General features: G+C 36.8%; 1 protein-coding gene across 6 annotated transcripts in view; it reads right to left on the bottom strand.

Moving 5' to 3' along the window:
- Positions 1-17845, bottom strand: part of PCGF6 (polycomb group ring finger 6) — a 32356-nt gene extending 14511 nt beyond the window's left edge. For 4 of the 6 annotated variants that reach the window (XR_015794288.1, XR_015794287.1, XR_015794286.1 and 1 more), the window contains exons 1-8: positions 17368-17845; positions 16343-16442; positions 15108-15204; positions 14554-14609; positions 13059-13118; positions 10702-10810; positions 5792-5819; positions 2980-3078 (exon numbers count right to left, since the gene is read on the bottom strand). Coding sequence is in view for 1 of the 6 variants with exons in the window: in XM_007423247.4 (XP_007423309.1) it covers positions 2980-3078; positions 5792-5819; positions 10702-10810; positions 13059-13118; positions 14554-14609; positions 15108-15204; positions 16343-16442; positions 17368-17658 (840 nt within the window). In the remaining 5 variants the exon portion in view is untranslated. Of the gene's footprint in view, positions 1-2979; positions 3079-4740; positions 4886-5791; positions 5820-10701; positions 10811-13058; positions 13119-14553; positions 14610-15107; positions 15205-16342; positions 16443-17367 lie in introns of those variants that run through there. The other 2 variants (XR_015794289.1, XR_001560332.3) reach the window with 2 other exon arrangements.
- Positions 17846-18745: the final 900 nt, after the last annotated feature.

The following is an 18745-nucleotide window of genomic DNA, read 5'->3' on the forward strand; positions in this document are numbered from 1 at the left end:
CTATTGTGGGCTACAGAAAATTTGTGGTGCAAGTTCTAAGATACATTCCCAACTCACACAGGGAGATTAAAACTAATGGAGGATTTGCCCTAATACACACTTCATATTCCTTTATATGTTGTATTCCTCCACACTTTATATTCCCCTAATAGACACTGTATATTTCTCTGTTTCAGAACTGCAGAATAGCAATAGACAAACTGTTTCCACATAGATGGATTTTATTTATGTCTTCACCACTAAACCCTTGACAAAAACATCCTTAGAACACATTTTGAAAATGGCCAAATAGGCTCTAAATTACCTTCTGGGTAATTCTAAAAAACAGGAGGCTGATTACAATAAATACTGTTTTACTGTATACCAGCCTTCCCCAATTAGGGTGCCCTCCAGATGTATAGACTTCAGGTCCCAGAATTCCCCAAGAAGCACTGTTATTGCTGAAAATTTTGGAAGATGACCTCAAAATCTGGAGGATGCTGAGGCTGGGGGAAGCTGATCTGAATATTCTCAGAATTGTGATTTCTCTAACAATCAGATGATTTCTTTCAGAGCATTCAATAAAAATAAAACAAAAACAGTGAATCAATAATGGGAAACCAGAACTATAAGAAAGCATCACTTCAACAATATTCTTCCATCCATCACAAAGGACTTCTTCCCTATCCATGGGTAACTGAGTTATCAGTAAATTCATAATGTTATTTTCAACCATTGTTTGACATAGCTATATGGAAAGAAATTAAATCAACCCTAAGGAAAGACCAAAACTGAAATCTATCTCTGCTCCTCAAATTGAAACGAAATGCTTTTTTTTTCTTATTAAAGTAGGGAGAAGAAGACAGCTGAAATATTCTGTAAAAAAATTTTTTTATAATCAAAAGAACATTAATTTTACAATGAAAAATACTAGTGGAAACCAAAGTGGCAGCTTACTCCAGCTGTAGGGACTGCAAATATCATGGATCTAGAAAAGCATAAAAGAGAACCAAACAAGGTAATAAAAGCAAAACAAAATTTCACTGTTATCTTCATAACAACGTAATAAACTGAAATTATGTTACATTTATATCTGCATACATTTCTTAAATTTCTCTCTTTATGATACTAAATTATCAGAAATATTTTCAGTAGGTTTGAAAAGGCCAATTACTTTGTACTCGGGGTGTTTTCTAAATTAAGCAACAACCAGTTCCAGTGATAATTCCAACCTGCGCAGGTTTCCTTGGGAGAAGGGTCCCATGAAATTTAGTTATATAGGTAGGATAGATAAGCTAAAGATGGTTCTTCCTACATTCTTGAGAGTAGAGGGTACCAGTTCTTCCCAACTGGATGTCTTGGCATTCAGACTTCTTCACTTCTCTCTTCTGCTGACTCCTGTAGGCCTGAACTGCCACTTCTCCCTCCCCACAGTCGCTCCTGCAACACCCCCCCCGCAAAAAACTCATAGGAGACCAGTTTTTGCTCCATGGATATATGTGAACAAGGGAGCAGCGAGCAACCTATGCTTCTAACAGCAGCCAGAGCCCTGTCCCTAAGTGGGAGTGGAGGTCACTCTTTCACTGTATTTCTAGGGCAAATGGAGCACTCACGAAGGTATTGTGATCGATTAGGAATCAGAAACGCTGCTTTCCCTTCCTGAAGTCACTGCTTTGGGCCTGTCTTTCCCAACTCACTTCCCCACTTTGGCTGTTAAATTCTATCAAATCAATTGTGCTGGTTAATGACTGCAATAAAAATGAATTTAATATGAAATCAACCTTTTCAATAACAGGTTTCCAGGAACCATACTGAACTGACTAGATAATTGTCATTGTATATAACTTGTATATAACTGAAACAAACACATTTTGTTTGCATTTCAGAAAAGGTTGCACTTGGTTGGTTTCATATCCATTTGTAGATTATGGTAAAATGGAGGATGTAAAATAAATGTCAATAATCTTTTTTGCTATTATACTAACAATATATATTAAGGATCTTCCAATATCTGCTTTAGCTAAACTGAGAAAGCTGAAAGCTCAGCATGCTTATACTAGAGCCAAATATATAAACAATACAACAGTAATTATTGGCAGCTTTAATATATTTCAAAGATATGTTCTCACATAATTCCACTGTTGTTGTTACAGACTTCAGATATTAAATGTTTCAGTTGTTTTAAATAAATGATTTAAAGTTATTACAATCTAACTATGTTAAAGTGCTTGGAATATAAAATGCTCAATTCTGCTACTTCAGGATTAACTCTTACATCTTCACTACTAACTGCTGCAAGAAGATTAAGACAATGGATATAGCCCCCATAGGGAAAAGTAAAAAGGAAACAAATGATGTTCAAAATTGGGTTCTCAGTTTAATTGGCATTAAGACTCTCAGTGCTTCTTTTTATTGCAAGAAATTTTTACCTCTGGTGCAGTGGTACCTCTACTTACGAACGCCCCTACTTACGAATTTTTTGAGATACGACCAGCTCCAGCCCCCTAATTTACCTCTACTTACGAACTCGCCTCAACTTACGAACCGGATCCGTGGCCATTTTCCGCCCATTCCATGTGGTCTGCGGCCATTTTCCGCCCGTGCCACGTGGTCCGCGGTCATTTTTCCGCCCCTGACATGTGGTCCGCGGCCATTTTTCCGCCCTGACACGTGGTCAGCGGCCGTTTTTCCGCCCCTGATGCGTGGTCCGTGGACGCCGGAACGGATTAACGGTAATTACATTGAACCTTATGGGAAAATTTACTTCGACTTGCGACCAACTTGACTTGTGATCAGAGTCACGGAACGGATTAAGTTCGTAAGTAGAGGTACCACTGTATTTTGGTCTTTCCTACCTATATAATGCTTTCAGAGAAAAGTATTACATGAAAATCTGTGGGAACCTCATTCATCTGGTTGCTGTTAGGAAGCTGGCTTATACACACATTGTGCGTATGCAAAGAAAGGTAATATTATATTATATGAATTATTAGAGTGTACCTGACAGCCAGGATCAAGATCCATCTTTCTTCTGAGGAATTTTTCCACATGTCCAATTGTTGCCTCCCCTGAAACACGTACAAACTTCTTTTCCAGTGGCTGCAAGAACAAAGAACAGGTTAACTTACTGTTAGGTTGTAATATATAGGATCTTTTGCAAATAGTCAATCTCACATTTACTTTAAAACCCTAAAATAGCCACAGAGGATGAAATCAATAATTTTTCACCTTTTATCCTTTTGACTTTTATCCTTTTGACACAATAATTTGCTGCTTAGGTAAATGGACTGCATTGTAATACATAGTTCAGGTGCTAAATTCAGGTGCTGTCCTCTTAGCAAGCAGCTGAAACTGATTTGAGGCTCCAGACATGGAAGAAGAGCTCCAGTCTCCTGAGATATTTCTATTGCCCCAACCACTCCACAACAAAGGAAAGGAGTCTCAGCTCCACAAGATCAACAAATAATCAAAGCTCTCCACTAGGGGAAAAATGATGGTGGTAGAAGACAAACTATTGCAAAAGACAGAAACAGTAGTGTGTGCAAGACAAACTATTATGAGAAGCATACAGTCTATTCCAGTGTAAAAGATGGGGTTGAAAGATGACCAGTGCTCATGAAATCAACTGATCACTAACCATAACTTCTTATCCTCATGGGGACAAATGACACAGCCAGAAAAGGCAGGGGATTACAAGCGAATATAAATCTATAAATGAAAAGATGAAGGAGCTGGGCACAAGTGATGTTTTCATTTATCCTCCCTCCTGAGGGTCAAGGAACTATAAAGGAAAGCAGTAATCTGGAACAAAGATTTGGATTCATGGACCATGGCTTATACCACTAGTATAAGAGGCTTTTAGGCAGGGATGGGCTGCATTGTAAAAAGGTAAGAAATAGTGTATTTGCTAACTATGTCAGGAAGGCTTTAAACTAAACCAAAAGGGGAGGGAGTTGGGTAGAGATTCATCTAGAAAAGTGCTGGGCATTAAGGATATCATAATGGAGGTACAAGGCAGGTAAACTTGTCTGAAAATCATCAATACATGGCAGTAGGGAGGAAACCGATATCTTTCAGTGTTTGTATATACGCTAATGGAGAGTATAGGCAGCTAGTAGAAAGAACTAAAAAGCCTTCTGGAAAGTAAAGTATGATATCATAGAAAGTTAGTGGGATGGGAATCGCTAATAGAACGTAGAAAAAGGATATTCACTTTCAAAAGAAATAGTACCTACAGAAAGGGAAGTGAAATAGCTTGTATATCTATGAAGAAATCAATTATCCTGAATATGGAAGTCTATTATGCTGATTAATGACTGCAATCAAATTATTTCAAATTTCAAAGTCCAATTGAAAGCATCTAGGTAAGATTTAAAATGAATAAAAACACAAAAGCTATACCACTGTGTTTACTTCACCTCTCCTCCCAGGTAGAAGATGTAGATAATGTCTTTCTAAATTACTCACTAAATTCTCAAGAAGGCAAGCTGTGAAGATATTGGGACATTTCAACTACCTTGATATCTGATGAAAAACTAACTCAACCAGGAATAAGAGTTCCGATAAACATACAAACTCCCTAGTTGACAATTTCTTATGTCAGAACACTGAAGAAACAGGAGGATCAGCTCTCTTGGACCTAATTCTGACAACAAAGTGGAATTGGACTGAAAGTGTTAAGCACTTTGGGGAAAAGCAATCATATCATGCTGGAGATATGATAACTATCAGATGCAGAACTAAGAGAAGTCAGTCACGTACCTTGCATTTTGGGAAGGCAGGTTTTAATGAATTCATGTGAAAGATGGGCAGTGTACCATGGCTCAAAATCCTAAAGGATAAAGAAACCCAAGAAGGATGGGAGATCCTGAAAACCAAGATCCTGAAAGCACTGGCACAAACAATCCTAATGAGAAGGAAAAATTGAACAAATTTTAAGAGCCTGAATGAAACAAGCAAGCTTACTGAAAAATTGAGAAGCCAAAAGGGGATCTTGGGAAGTGGAAATGGGCTAGCAGCTAAGGAAGAATGAAAACAGATGGCCCTGGAGTCATGAAGGTTAATGCTCATAATGAAATTGGCAAGAAATGTACAATATAGTAAGAAAGAAATTTTGAGATGTTTCTGAAGGAAACAAAGAGTGAAGAAAGCTGTTAGATTGTTGTAAGGGGAGGTAATAATGGGAGAAGGCAGAATTAACATTTTCTTTGCATCAGTGTTCTCAAAAGAGAAAGCTTGTTTCCATAAAATATAATGAAACAAACCAAGTCAAGAATTCAAATATATTCCTTCTGGGAGAGGAAGACTCAGTGCTGGCTTCATATATTTATTATATCTCAACTCTCAAGAAAGAAAAGCCATTCAAACTTGCTTTTTGTTGATGATAGTAAAAACAATCTAATTTAAACTTAATTTAAGAATACATAACAAGTGCTTAACTAAAACAGATACCATAATAATTTCTTATTTAAGAAAGTATAGTGGCAAAATTCAGCAAGTGTTAATATATTATATTTTAATCAGAACATTATTCTTTTAGATACAGATTTTTGTTTTTTTCCCCTTAGAGCAATGCATTTCTTGCCTCTCATATGATCCTCATATTTACAAATCAGGCTGATCTCTTAAGAGGAACAATGGTGAAACTGCACAACACTAAATATTCCTACTGCTTTTTTTGCCTGGCCTCTCAAACTAAAATATTATTTTACTTCATTTGTAAATTTCCATTTTGTTTTACAAATAATAAGCCTGCAAATATGACTGTCACATTTAATTTTAATACAGGAAATAGGTTTGGTAATATCTATACCTTAAAATTCCCAGAGAGATCATTTGCTCTGAAAGAAAGAGAAATGAACATAATCAGTGTGTCTAGGCATCTATTGGCATGCTCAACTCACAGGTCTACAGCAAAACCCATGCTCCCTCCAGGACTTATTTTGTGGTTCCCAGAGAAAACCTTTCATTTTTTGTTTTTGAGGAGACAAAAACAAAGGATGACATTTTAACTGTAGAACACTTCCACACCTCCATAATCAAGCTTACTTTTCCTAAAGGAGGAGCTAAGGGTCTTACATTTCTGCAAGATGTAAGGCATCAATTTTGTGTCTTAATTCCTCCTCCCCAAGTGTTATCTCTATTCGCTCTGGTCATACCATAACATTACCAGCCTCCTTCTTTGTAACCTCTGGAGATCCTTTTTTATTAAGTGTGGCCCCAGCAGCAAAAAAGTTACACATTGCTGCTCTTACAGCTACATCATTACAATGCATAGCTTAGCTTAGTTTAGTAAGTAATTTTATATATAATTTTCAGCATTATGCACATTCAAGGTAATGCTAGTTGAATAACTGTGTATTCACCATATCCCCATAGAGAATGTGTACATATTGTGTTCATAAAAACAGAACTGTTCATATTTCTCAATGAAGATATACATTCATAGAGGTTTCTGGAATGTGTATAGTAGGCCATTATTTCTTCCCTAATTCTATTTCATGAAAAGAGAATTGCCTCGCTGAATAAACCCATCAGCATTAACTTTTTTTTTTTTTTTTTTTGCATTCTCTATTTGTGCACTGTCCCTCCCTTCCTCCTTGCTGGGATGATTAATCCAGGCAGGAAGTCTTTAACTGAATATGGTTTTTTATTACTTAGAAACGAGGCAACTATGATTACCAAGTTCAGAAAATGGATCTTATGCATATATCGTAATCTATCTAAAGGTCCAGACCAGTTCTGAATCCTTATAAACAAAGCTGCCTGGTACAGAAACAATGATCACTAATGAAAAGGAAGGGAAGAATTGTGGAATAACACAATTTCATCCATTACTTACTAAACTAAGCTAAGCTATGCATGTTTGAATTTATTTCAAATATAATAAGGGGCTCTTAAGTTACATATAAAAGTGGTTATATATTGTCATGTAAGCACACAACTTAATTACAATGCAATAAATTGACCATATTAGTGTTAGACTGCAATCCTATACATTGCAAAAATAATCAATTTTATTTTAAAAGAACTAGGCATGTAATTTAAAGATTTTAATTCTATACCTATTCCTATAACGTGCAATATTATAAATTGAGCAGAACAATGATGAATACAATCAACTGCTAAAGTGCATTTCAGAAAACAGACTGCTCATGTCTAGAAGAGGTTAGAATCCTACAATTGATTACTTTTGGTTCCTATATTTCTTATTTAAGAGAAATTATCTTTATTTTTAAAAAACAAATAACTAAAAATAATCCATGGCCCTCTGCTATCCTGTCACACATACAGCCAGCCAGATGAGTTGTTCTTCTGAGCTGATAGTGATTCTGAGAGGAGAAAAGATAGCAGACTTTCCATAGGAAAAGTGGGCTGCTGCAATGCAGGCAAGGAGGAAGAAAAAGCTGGAGACTTATAGGAAAGACTTCTGGTAAGAAGAAGAGGTAGAGGTGTAATAGTTGGCAGATCAAAATAGATTCTTGACAGCATTGTCTGTTGAAGGCTTGTTGCTAGTTCCAGCAGAATCTGGGACAAGAGTCCTGAAGTGGGGGTAAGTGGGAAGTTTGAAGATCACTGAAGAAAGAAGAGGACTCCCATGGGATGAATCTACTCTACACAGACGGGTTTTGAGAACCAGGAGAGGAAGATGCATCCTGCCAGCTGGTATAATTAATCTCTACTTATTTCTGAGTAGGAAGGGAATTTGGGAGTAGCAATACCTATATTTAGCCCATATATTCCTATCCATTAGAAAATTAGTTCACTTTAAAATGCCTAGCAAGACATGTTTAATCCAAGTTGTATTTATTGCTTTATTACAGCTTATAAATTGCAGGGAGGGGGAGAACAAGAAAGCTGCTATAATGAATTACTTCTTGGAAATGAAATCAGGAGCTTGTTTTTGATTGTTATGTTAATAAAAAAGGAGAAATCATTCACATGTCTTGTGTATTGTGAACTGGATCATTTCCCTATGAACTCTCAAAGCCCTTATAAGAAGAAAACAAAGTTTCCTATGTTATAGTAAAAAAAGCAAAGAAACATTTGAGTTGAATTTGACTCCTGATCACTGCAACCATGATTTTTTTTTTTTCTGGCAGTGTTACAGAAGTAATTTCCACTGCCATATTTAATTAATTTGTTCATTCACACGTTTTTCAATTTATCTGCCTTTCCTTTAGATTTGGAATGCTCAAGCAAACTCCCACCTAATTCCTAGCCAGATTCTTTTCTACTGTATCCTTGTTTTAACTCCTGTTAACTGCTCAGAGTCGCCTGGTGAACGGGTGGCCGAATGAACTGAATAAATGAATTAAATCCAGTGGAGAATGATGGAATATTCTGTAAGAAATTCACTGAAAGTGAAATATTAATTTATAAATGGGTGTTTAGTTAAGTGACTAAAATAAAAAAAACAAATATATTTCTAGCACAATTAAAAATATATCATCACAAAGGGTAAAGAAGATTGAATTACTGTAAAATTTTAAAAATACAATATTTCAGTAAACCAGCATTTGAATGTTACCAATTATGATACATTCAAGTATATTTGTAATGAAATAGTGCAATACATGAACATTTCTTAGTTATTATTGCCACCTAGTGGATATATCAAAGGGGTTATTTTTTAATTTCTTTCCTTCAGATTACTGAGATTCTGAACCACTTCATATATGGTTCATTTGTATTTTTCATTACATTAATACACTGATGGACAAGCCCTAAGTACCCTAAGAGTCACAAAGGCTGTTTGCCAACTAGTTATATTGTGAAATCTGCTGCCAAGCTCAATTCAGTTTTAGTTACTTTGGGATTGAGCTTACTCAAGTGTCAGTTTCAATGAATCTAACTGTTCTTCTCATATCATGCTTCTAATTGTGAGACAATCATATACTGACCTCCCTGCATGGGTACAACCAATAATTAGTTTTAATTACTGGAACAAGACTGTGGCAGATGCTACTAATTTATCTGTTGTTTAAACTAACCCTTTGGGATTGTTTACTTTTGTTGGATGTATTGAAAAAACACAGATACTGTAATTCAAACCTGGAAGCAGGATGATAATGACCCATTATCATTTCTCTTCTTGCAATGTGCAAAGATGGTAATTTTGAAATCTAAATCTTCTGACTGCAGCTATTTTTAGAATACTGCCTACTATGCTAATTCAAACAGCATTTCAACAAAATACTTTATGAAAATTATATATAAAAGTGATGTAAGTATTTAGTAAAACCTGTACTTAATACAACAATTAGAAAAAACACAGAGCTTAATGGAACTATAAGCAGATTGATATGGAGCAGCCATCATCAACCTGGCACCCACCAGATACAATAAGACTGCAATTCTAGAATTTCCAGCTTACATAGTAGAGGCAATGCTGGCTGGACATTTTGGGAGTTGTAGTCCTTTACATCTAGAGAATGGCAGTCTGGGGCAATTGAAATGTTGGACAGAGAGGTGAATTTGAACTACAATGTGAGTAATCTCTCAAGCAAGAATCCTTTTACCAAATCACTGACTAGATTCATCCATCATGTGAACCCATTACATGAGTTCCTTGGTTTATGGCATGGAGAAAAACTGGGAAACTTGCAATCTCCAGATATCGCTGAAGTCTAGCCAGCACAGTCAAAGTGCAGAAATGCTCAATGTTATAGTTCAGCAATGTCTGAAGGATCAAAAGTTTAGTCTGTGGCTTACTCAACAAGCCATGATTTAATGCAATTTGCAAACCAAGTCATTATCTCTCAGCCCGAATTCCTTAATGTGACTGTTATACAAAGAACATGTGGAATAATCTGAAATATATTACCATGAGTTTTTTTCAGGGAACCACAGGACTTAAACATATTTATTTTTGAACACGTTTTGCAAAGATCCTAAAACAATTTGCACTGTGACTTCATGAAAAAGGGCATAGTTTTAGTATTTAGTCTAGAAAATAGGATTAGTTGGAAATAACTCTTTATACAGCAGAAATAAATGATTAACTTAAGCAATTCGAGAATTTGATCAGCTCTTTCATTCATACACAATTTCAGATGACTTTGGCTTGATTCACTCAATTCATCAAGTAAAATTAAACTAACTACATTGTAGCCTAACATAATATGGAAACTCAGCCAGTATACATGGTTTATGGCTTAATGCATTGGACAAACTTACCAAATTGCAGATTATCTGCACAAAAGGTAGCAGTAATTCAGCAAATCATGAAGCTAAATCAAAGCATAGTGGAAAGACTGCTGCTTTCTATATCAAAAAGTTGTATACTTCAGACTTCACTCTCAGCATTTCTTGAAAACTGAGCAAGTTGATGTAGAGTTGCAGATCTGAATTCATTCCACTATCCCTTGATCTTTTCACTGATATTAAAATCTAATAATACAACTTGAAATTGTAGCAATACATAGTATGCCAATATAGGTGTTCATTCCTAATCACAATGATGTCAAAATGATAAAATATGCACTAATATCATAATGCAAGCTCTGCCCTTTTACAATTGCACTGTGACATCACACTTAAGTACATAAGGGGTAGAGTTGACATCACAATGCACATTTCATCATCAGCTAACCTGCAGAAGCCTATGCACGCTGCTACTATATATGTTCATATTTCTGTCTATACAAAGACTTAAATATGAACATACAGAATATGTTCATTTATAGAACATTGATTTCCAGAAATTCAGTTTTCACTTACCCAATAAATTCCAGAAGAAGTGACATGTCAAGTTCTGGAGGAATACGGAATACAGATCCTACAACCTTGCGGGGTCTCCCCCTGCCTACTGCAGTTGGCTGGGGTACAGCTAAAATATAAAAAGATTAATAAGGCTAGGAATGAAAGAACAGAGAATAAGGTAAATTTATTCATACTTCTTTGCCTCCACACTTACTGGTTGCTCTTCTTTCAACCCTTCCTTTTTTTCTCCATAGTGTCCTTTCTCTCCTTTCTCTAAGCAACCCATTGCTTCTGTCTCACTGGTCATGATTTGAACTCTTCTTGCATCACTACCCCAGAAATAAATTACTTAGAGAAGCAGCGCATTCCTTTTCTGGATGTATTCAAGTGAAGGTTGGATAACCTTCTATCAGAAATGCTTTAATTTGGATTCTTGCACTGAGCAGAGGGTTGGACTTGAGGGCATAAATGGCCCCTTTTTACTCTATGACCTCTCAGGTTTCTCTTATTTCTCCTATACTCTACAGTATTCTCTCTCTTGGAAGTATTATTATCAGTTGTCAAACCTCTTTCTGAGTCACTATTTTTTTTAACTTTCTTCCTTATCTTTCTTCCCTTTATGTGTTCAGTAGTAACAATATACAAGACTTTCATACTCATAACAGTTTGTACTAGATAGGTCTCAGACCAGAGAAGCTAAGAAGAGTGGCCAAGGCTGGGAAAAAAAAGGAGATTCCACAATTCACTGTTGAATCCAGAAAGAGAAGTAATATAGATGTAGTGACAGATATGCTTCCACAATTCTATTCATTTGTACCCCAGAAACAAATGTAATCAAGGATCTTAAAACAATATAACACAAGAAATCCCTATCTGCCAAATTGGAATATTGTCAAATTTGGCTAGGTTTTGGTGTCAGAATGTCTCTTATACAAAGCTCACTATAATATGAGATACATCTCCTCCAAAATCTCTAACATACATTTGGAAGATTATAGGCAATGAAAAATAACAGCTACTAGCATATCATGTCAAAACCTGTGGGTCTCTGTATACAGATATTCTCCCATTGTTATGTTTGATAGCTTTAGATAAACCTTAGATATTATCTCAAAGATTCAGGAAGAGTCAGAAATGGTGCTGAATTTCTGAGAGAGCCGCAGGTAGTTAGGCAACTGAACACAACTCTATAATTCTGAGGTAATGATCTCATCAACCACAAGTTGATCACAAAGAATTGACACTTTGAAGACACATAATCGGTAATCTTAGTGCAGGTTGACACACATGAACAAAACTACTTACTAAAATATTATCTTTAAAATGTTTGGAACAAAACCACAACTTTCATTAAATACGTTATACTTTTATAGCACTTTAAGAAAAACAATCATATTGTTTAAGGTTAACTATATTTTTTTTAGTAGAATGTTATTTTTTCAGCTTGTGAATTTTTTTTGAAACCTTAACTGGCATAAAAACATAATTTTCTCACTCAATCGTTCCTCATTTTTTTTAACTAACAGAGCAACTATAAGTGTCAAATAAGAAATACATATTGGTCTTAGTCTATAGAAAGGAAGATTACTACATACAGTGATACCTCGGGATACGAACGCCTCTGCTTGCGAATTTTTCGGGTTACGACCAGCTCTGGCCCCAAAATTTTACCTCGGTTTGCGAACTCCGCCTCGGGGTACGAGCCATTTTCTGCCCGTGCCACGTGGTCCGCGGCCATTTTCTGCCCGTGCCACGTGGTCCGCGGCCATTTTTCCGCCCGTGCCGCGTGGTCCGCGGCTGTTTTTCCGGCCCTGCCGCGTGGTCCGCGGCCGTTTTCGCGCCGCGCCGGGCTGTTTTCGCGCCGGGCCGGGCCGTTTTCGCGCCGCGCCGGGCCGTTTTCGCGCCGCGCCGGGCCGTTTTCACGCCGCGCCACGCTGCACCCGGCCATTTTCGCGCCACACCACGCCGCGCCCGGCCGCTTTCCGTGTGGTCCGTGGACGCCAGAACGGATTAACGGTAATTACATTGAACCTTATGGGAAATTGCCTCGGGTTGCGACCAAATTCGGGCGGAGGGCGGAACGGATTAACCGGATTTACATTGAACCCTATGGGGAAATTTGCCTCGGGGTGCGACCAAATTCAGAGGGCGGAACGGATTAACCGGATTTACATTGAACCCTATGGGGAAATTTCCTTCGGGTTACGACCAACTCGGGATACGCCCAGAGTCACGGAACGGATTAAGTTTGTATCCCGAGGTACCACTGTAGCTATCTCTTGGCATGAAGTATAAGGAAAATTATTCTAACGTAAGGTTTTAATAAATTCATTTTATTTTAAGCAATAGTATACCCCCCAGTTATATAAACTTACCAAGTTTGGGTATTTCTAGACCTCTTTCTCTATAGAAATCATGCATTCGCTTTTTTTCTCCTAAATGTATGAAATACAAAAGGGTTGGTTATACTCAACCTAGAAAATATTGTATGGACCTAGTTGATAGAGAATAAGCACTGATCAAACAGGCAAAATCATCCAAATTCTTTATTTTTTGCCATTTTAATAAAGAAACAAAACAAATGGTAAAATGCTGCAGAGTTAAGAAGAAAATAAATCTGGGATAAAAAATTAAGAAAATGAAAAAGAGAAAAAAACTTGGGAACGTATCTTCATATGAACATATAAATACATATATGATTTTAAAGAAAAAGACAAGCATTTTAAATACTTATTATTTCTAGATGGTCCACATAGGTGAAGGTAACCTATGAGGAAAACACTATTGGTATAGGTAATAAATGGCTATTGTATCTTAATAATTTGTCTTTCATAGGGTTTTTCAAAAGTCTTTGTTGCTAATTTTTCAGAACAATTTCCCACACTCCGCATCCAATGAAAGTATTTTAATTTTCCAATATTTTGTAATAAAAAACTGGGAGTTAATAAAAGCAACTGGATTATTTTTATATTGCAATAACTTATATGCTTTAGAAAATATGGCCAATAAACAAACAGTGATATATTGTGAAAGACTGTGAGCTGTTCTGTTTCTTCAAAAATACTTGACTAAAGTATTATCTAACTGGGCACTGTCACCACTGATAGTGATATGTATCAATCTGCTTAAATCCACCAATACAATCTAGAAATGCTACAGTTAATAGAATGTTATTTCAATGCAGAATAGTGTCGCCTAGGAATTATCTCAATGGTTAATTCTTTATGACCTGCCACAACAGATGTAATAGGCATTATATATTACAAAGGGATTCAGTGAGATTCAGTTTCAAATTCCAGATCTTGCTCCTAGAGTTTAAGACTCTGAAAAAAATCTGTCAATCTTTTATTTCACTACTTTAATTCTACTGTACACATATAACTGATAGAAATAATACATTTTATTATTTAAATAAGAAGATTATGGGACCAAAATAATATTGTAGCAAAGAAAGCATTGAATTGTTGACAGCCATGCTAAAAAAGTTTATAAATCATTCTATTAATATGCCTATATGTATTTCTTTTTAAGAAAAAGTAGATGAACAGGAGTTGCATAGGCCAGTGAAGATGAACATTCTAAAGAATATGAACCATTCCTTCTGGGGTTTTTCCACAATTTCACACTTTTGTTTATAAACCTTACAAAATAAAGTTGAGAATCTCTAACTGCTATATTCCAAATTATATCATGGAACATGTGGTTCTTCAACAAACCCTAAGTCCAAGAAAACAAATGTACTAAATTCAAAAATCTAAAAAAGGGGGCTAATACAGCAACATAAAATGTACTACAACAATGTTAGTTACATTTAGTTAGGCTTATCTTTCAGTTTTATCAATAACAGCTGATTCAGAGATAAAGACTTACTTTCTTCCAGGTTGACAACTAATTTATATACTATGTCTTGCAACTGTCGATCTAGCCTATAAAAAGAAAATAAAAATACTAATTTTTATGTAACTATATTTTATTATAGTGATGTATTGAAGGATAGGCACTGAAACAGAGTTACTAAACTCTAACAGTTATTATAGTCCAAGATTGGCAGAAAAATAGCTATCAAAATTGCAAAATTTCCATGTCAAATTACAAAAGCAACTTCATTAGCATTTTTAAAAACCACATTAATGCTCCGACAGAATAATAAGCCCCAGAAAGAGACTGGGAAAGTGTCAAGTACAAGACAGCAAAGTGTGCTCTGTGTATTCATTTCATTGTTTTAACAATAAGGAAAATTAATGTTTTTGAACACGTTGCTAGACTTCCGCAAGACATAAACATATTCTCCAGTATCAGGCTATTTGAAATAATCGTTAGTTTCAGTAGTTAATATCCAGACTAAAATTAAAATAAGAGCATTAGCTTAGAACTGTCCATTTATACACAAACTAAATATAGAATATACCATAACTGGTAATTACCTGATGTTATAAAGTGGTTGTGTCTGATGTACTACAATGTTGCATTTTGGACATCTGTTACTGTAGTAAAAATGTCTTACTATGCAGCTTTTACAGACTGTAAAAAAAAAGTGTAATTACATGACTGCTATAAAGTAGTCCATTATTATTGAAGGCAACGCAGAATGTGTAGTAAGTTCTGGGTAGGATGTAACAGCACAACAAAAATGAAAAAGTAACAGTTCTACTTAGATTTCTACATCCAATTTTTATACATTGCCTTTAATCCAGTCTTATCATCCCAAATTGATTGACTTCTCCATGACTGTGCCCCCCATATCCCTTTTCTTATGAACATACAGGACTTTACTGATTAAAGAAGAAGCCAGATAGATTTACTTGAGGTGAACTGCTGAATGATGGATATTGAATTTATACCTACAGTTCAGGAATATACCACAGTTCAGACTCCTTCTGGTTCAAACCACACTTTTTCCACTTTTTAAAAAAGTTCAGATGGCAGCCTATCACAAAATAATCTTGTCCTATCACAAAATAGTTTCTTAAGTTCCTAGTTTGCAGTAGGAAAGCTCTGAGATGAAGCAGGTCCTCTTTCTGCTTGGTAAACAAAGCAGTACTTTCCACCTACAGTGCTTCAGCATCTAGCACCGACCACTTATTTCTTGGAGTTGGTACTGGAGAATGGTCTCCGGATCTGGATTTCCATGAGGCCATCAACAGACTCAATCTGGCCATGATAATTGGGTTAAGAAAATGAACTTAGGATAGTTAATGTAACTATGCAGGATGACAGATCTCCTTGTAGGAGGCTGAATGTGATATAGGCAGACTAGGCTCTGAAAGATTTTTAAAACATGTTCAGGGGAAAGACAGGACCAATGGGAAAAAGAACAATTCAGGAACACTTTTCAAAGCACATGGATTGTTGAAATTTTCCAGGATTTCTCTTAGAGACATCCACTTCAATTAGTGTAGTACATGTTATAAGGCTGTGATATGAGGCAGCTGCACAGTATAATTCCAGAAAGCATGTGGCTGCTTTAAGAAGCTGCAGAAAGGTATTAAGTTCAAGCCCGTGTGTTCTGAAGCATCCTTTTGCCTTCAGATCCAGAGTGCTTCACAGCCCTAATGTTTTATTGTCATTTTGATATTATTAAAGTATACAGTACTTTGACTTTTTGCAACATATGTACATTTATGTTTCCTTTGATCAAGTAATTAATTCCAACACTTACATGTATGAAGACATTCTGTGATGGTTGTGGCATCTATAAAGTATCCCTTGCAGATGGAACACATGATATACGGCACCAACTCAGAAAGATTAATCATGCGCTAAAATTTCACAAAAAGAATGTGTTAAGAGTATTTTTAAAAAGTTTGCTGATAAGCAAACACCAAAAAATGTAAAGTTAATATTTAAAATTATAGATATTTCAATACATTATCTTTTTTTCAATAAACTATTTGCAAACAATAGCACAATAGCCATATTATACTGTTGGAAGCAGTTTTATCTCTGCAAGTTTTAAAAATTTCCTCCAGAGAGTTGTGTGTCTCGAAAGCAAATTTGGAGGGCTACACTGAAAAGAAAACTCCTGAGGAACAAGCAGGTATCTGTTTGCACATTGTTTGAGCTTTCCCTCTCAGACTGCCTCAGCAACTGAGCAGTGCAAGAGCAGGCATCACCTCAGAAGCCAAGGAGACACCGCATGTAGTATAAGCAACATACTCCAAACGTATCTCCTGTACACAAAATGTACTGGGAGCTACTTTGCTGGTGAGAAAAGCAGCAGTACCTTTGCACAGAACAGATTGATAAATGTATCCTGTACTTATCCAATGGCTCTACACAACAGGTCTTACTGATGGTTGTCTTGCAAGCTGCTTCCTTCTCTTTCTGAAGCATGGCAAGTTTTAGTAATGATGACATTTTTCCTATGTCTTATTTTATTGTGAACATCATTTGACTGAAAGAGCATACAAACTAAATGAACTAGTGAGACTGACAGAACTGTTCTGACTGGGATATACAAGAGATGTCACATCATGAAAAAATACAAAAAAGGGACCGCGTCTGCAGAGAAAGCAACGTGAGCTCTATTTCCCAAAGAACTCAAAATGGATGGTACGTTCACAGCAACCTTATCTGCAAAGTTGGACGAGAGTAATTTGCCTACGGATCTCCGCAGCTGTGCTTTACTGGGCTACCCTCGTGTCCCCTCAACCACGCTGCCAAGGAAAGAGTGGCCCGTGTTACCTCGTCCCCATCGTCGGAATCCATTTCGCCCTCCTCCGTCCCAAATCCTCCGAAGAGCTCTGCGGCTCCCCCCTCCGCAGCCTCCTCCTCCAACATCTCTTCCTCCTCCTCCATCTCTTCGTTACCTTCACAGCTAGATTCAGAGCGGCTTCCCTGCTCGTAACGAGCACCCGTCCCGGAGCAACCAGGCGTTTCCAGCGCGGCTACTGACGCTACTTTACCCTCCACTTCCTCGGCCAGTCCAGCCGCCCCCTCAGCCACGGACCCCTCGCTTAGCGGAGTCAACGCCATGTCTCCGGAAAAAAGAAAGAAAAAACAAGCAGCTGCTCGGCCCCGGCCCGCAGGAAAACACAAATTTCCAGCAAAAACGGAGTATTGCTCTGGTCCCTCCCAGCTCCCCTCTCCTAGACTGCGCGAGGACTCTGCCCGACCCCCCACGATCCCTCCAAGCGGAATAAAAAGGGCTACGAATTTAAGCGCGTGCGCACAGCTAATTTGGCGCGCACATCGCCAGAGCACCTGCATAATTTACATATTCGCGCTGTGTTCTGGGAAATTGAGTTAGTTTGCTCCTCTTTGGTTGATGAGAAAGTGAATGTTTTTATGTGCACGATACTGGATGTAAAGACCGGGACGAATATTAATTTTCAATATTAAAACGTATCAAAATATTCACAACACTGGCTATGTCTTTGTTTACTGTATTTTAATAACAGTATTGGTGAAAATGTAACAACTAAGGTACATTTGCATGCACGACGTGTAAAAACTTGAGTGAGGCAGGGACAAAAATGAATAAAATATCTGATCAATTGCATTCATAGCTATGCTATTCTGTTGCATTGAAATGCTAGTTAAATACCAACTAGTTAAAATAACGCTGATCTTTGCTGCTTCTGTTGATGTATCTTTAGACTAGACTTCGAGTCGGGCTTGACTCCCATTGAATCCACCTCATCCATACAATTTTCTTTGCAACAGCACAGAAATTATTTGCCATTCCAATAAATGTTCCCCCTGTCCCAAAACTTACCTCTGGGACATCCAAATATATAGGTAGGATTTAGTTCTAGGAGTGGGTTACTGGAGGCCACGGATCTTTCAGTACTGTAATGTGCTGCGGGCTGCGCCCTATATCTAATGGGGGAGACTGAAACAAAAGCTAGATTTGGTTTGAGTTCATTTAGATATACACTTAGTCAAAAATAAATTTTAAATAATTTAACATATTGAATAGCTTTTTCTTCATTTAATGACTTTTCCTTTGAAAAGTAAACTTAAATATCAAATAAGTTAAATAGGTTTGAACAGATAGGTTGGTAAGAACTTTTGAAGGTCTTTGGGACCCATATTTATGGATTTCAGGGATTGCTGCATA

The sequence above is a fragment of the Python bivittatus genome, unplaced genomic scaffold (assembly GCF_059951505.1).
Source record: "Python bivittatus isolate LINGU-HERP-01145 unplaced genomic scaffold, Pbiv_v1 ctg000980_np1212, whole genome shotgun sequence".
Classification (NCBI taxonomy): domain Eukaryota; kingdom Metazoa; phylum Chordata; class Lepidosauria; order Squamata; family Pythonidae; genus Python; species Python bivittatus.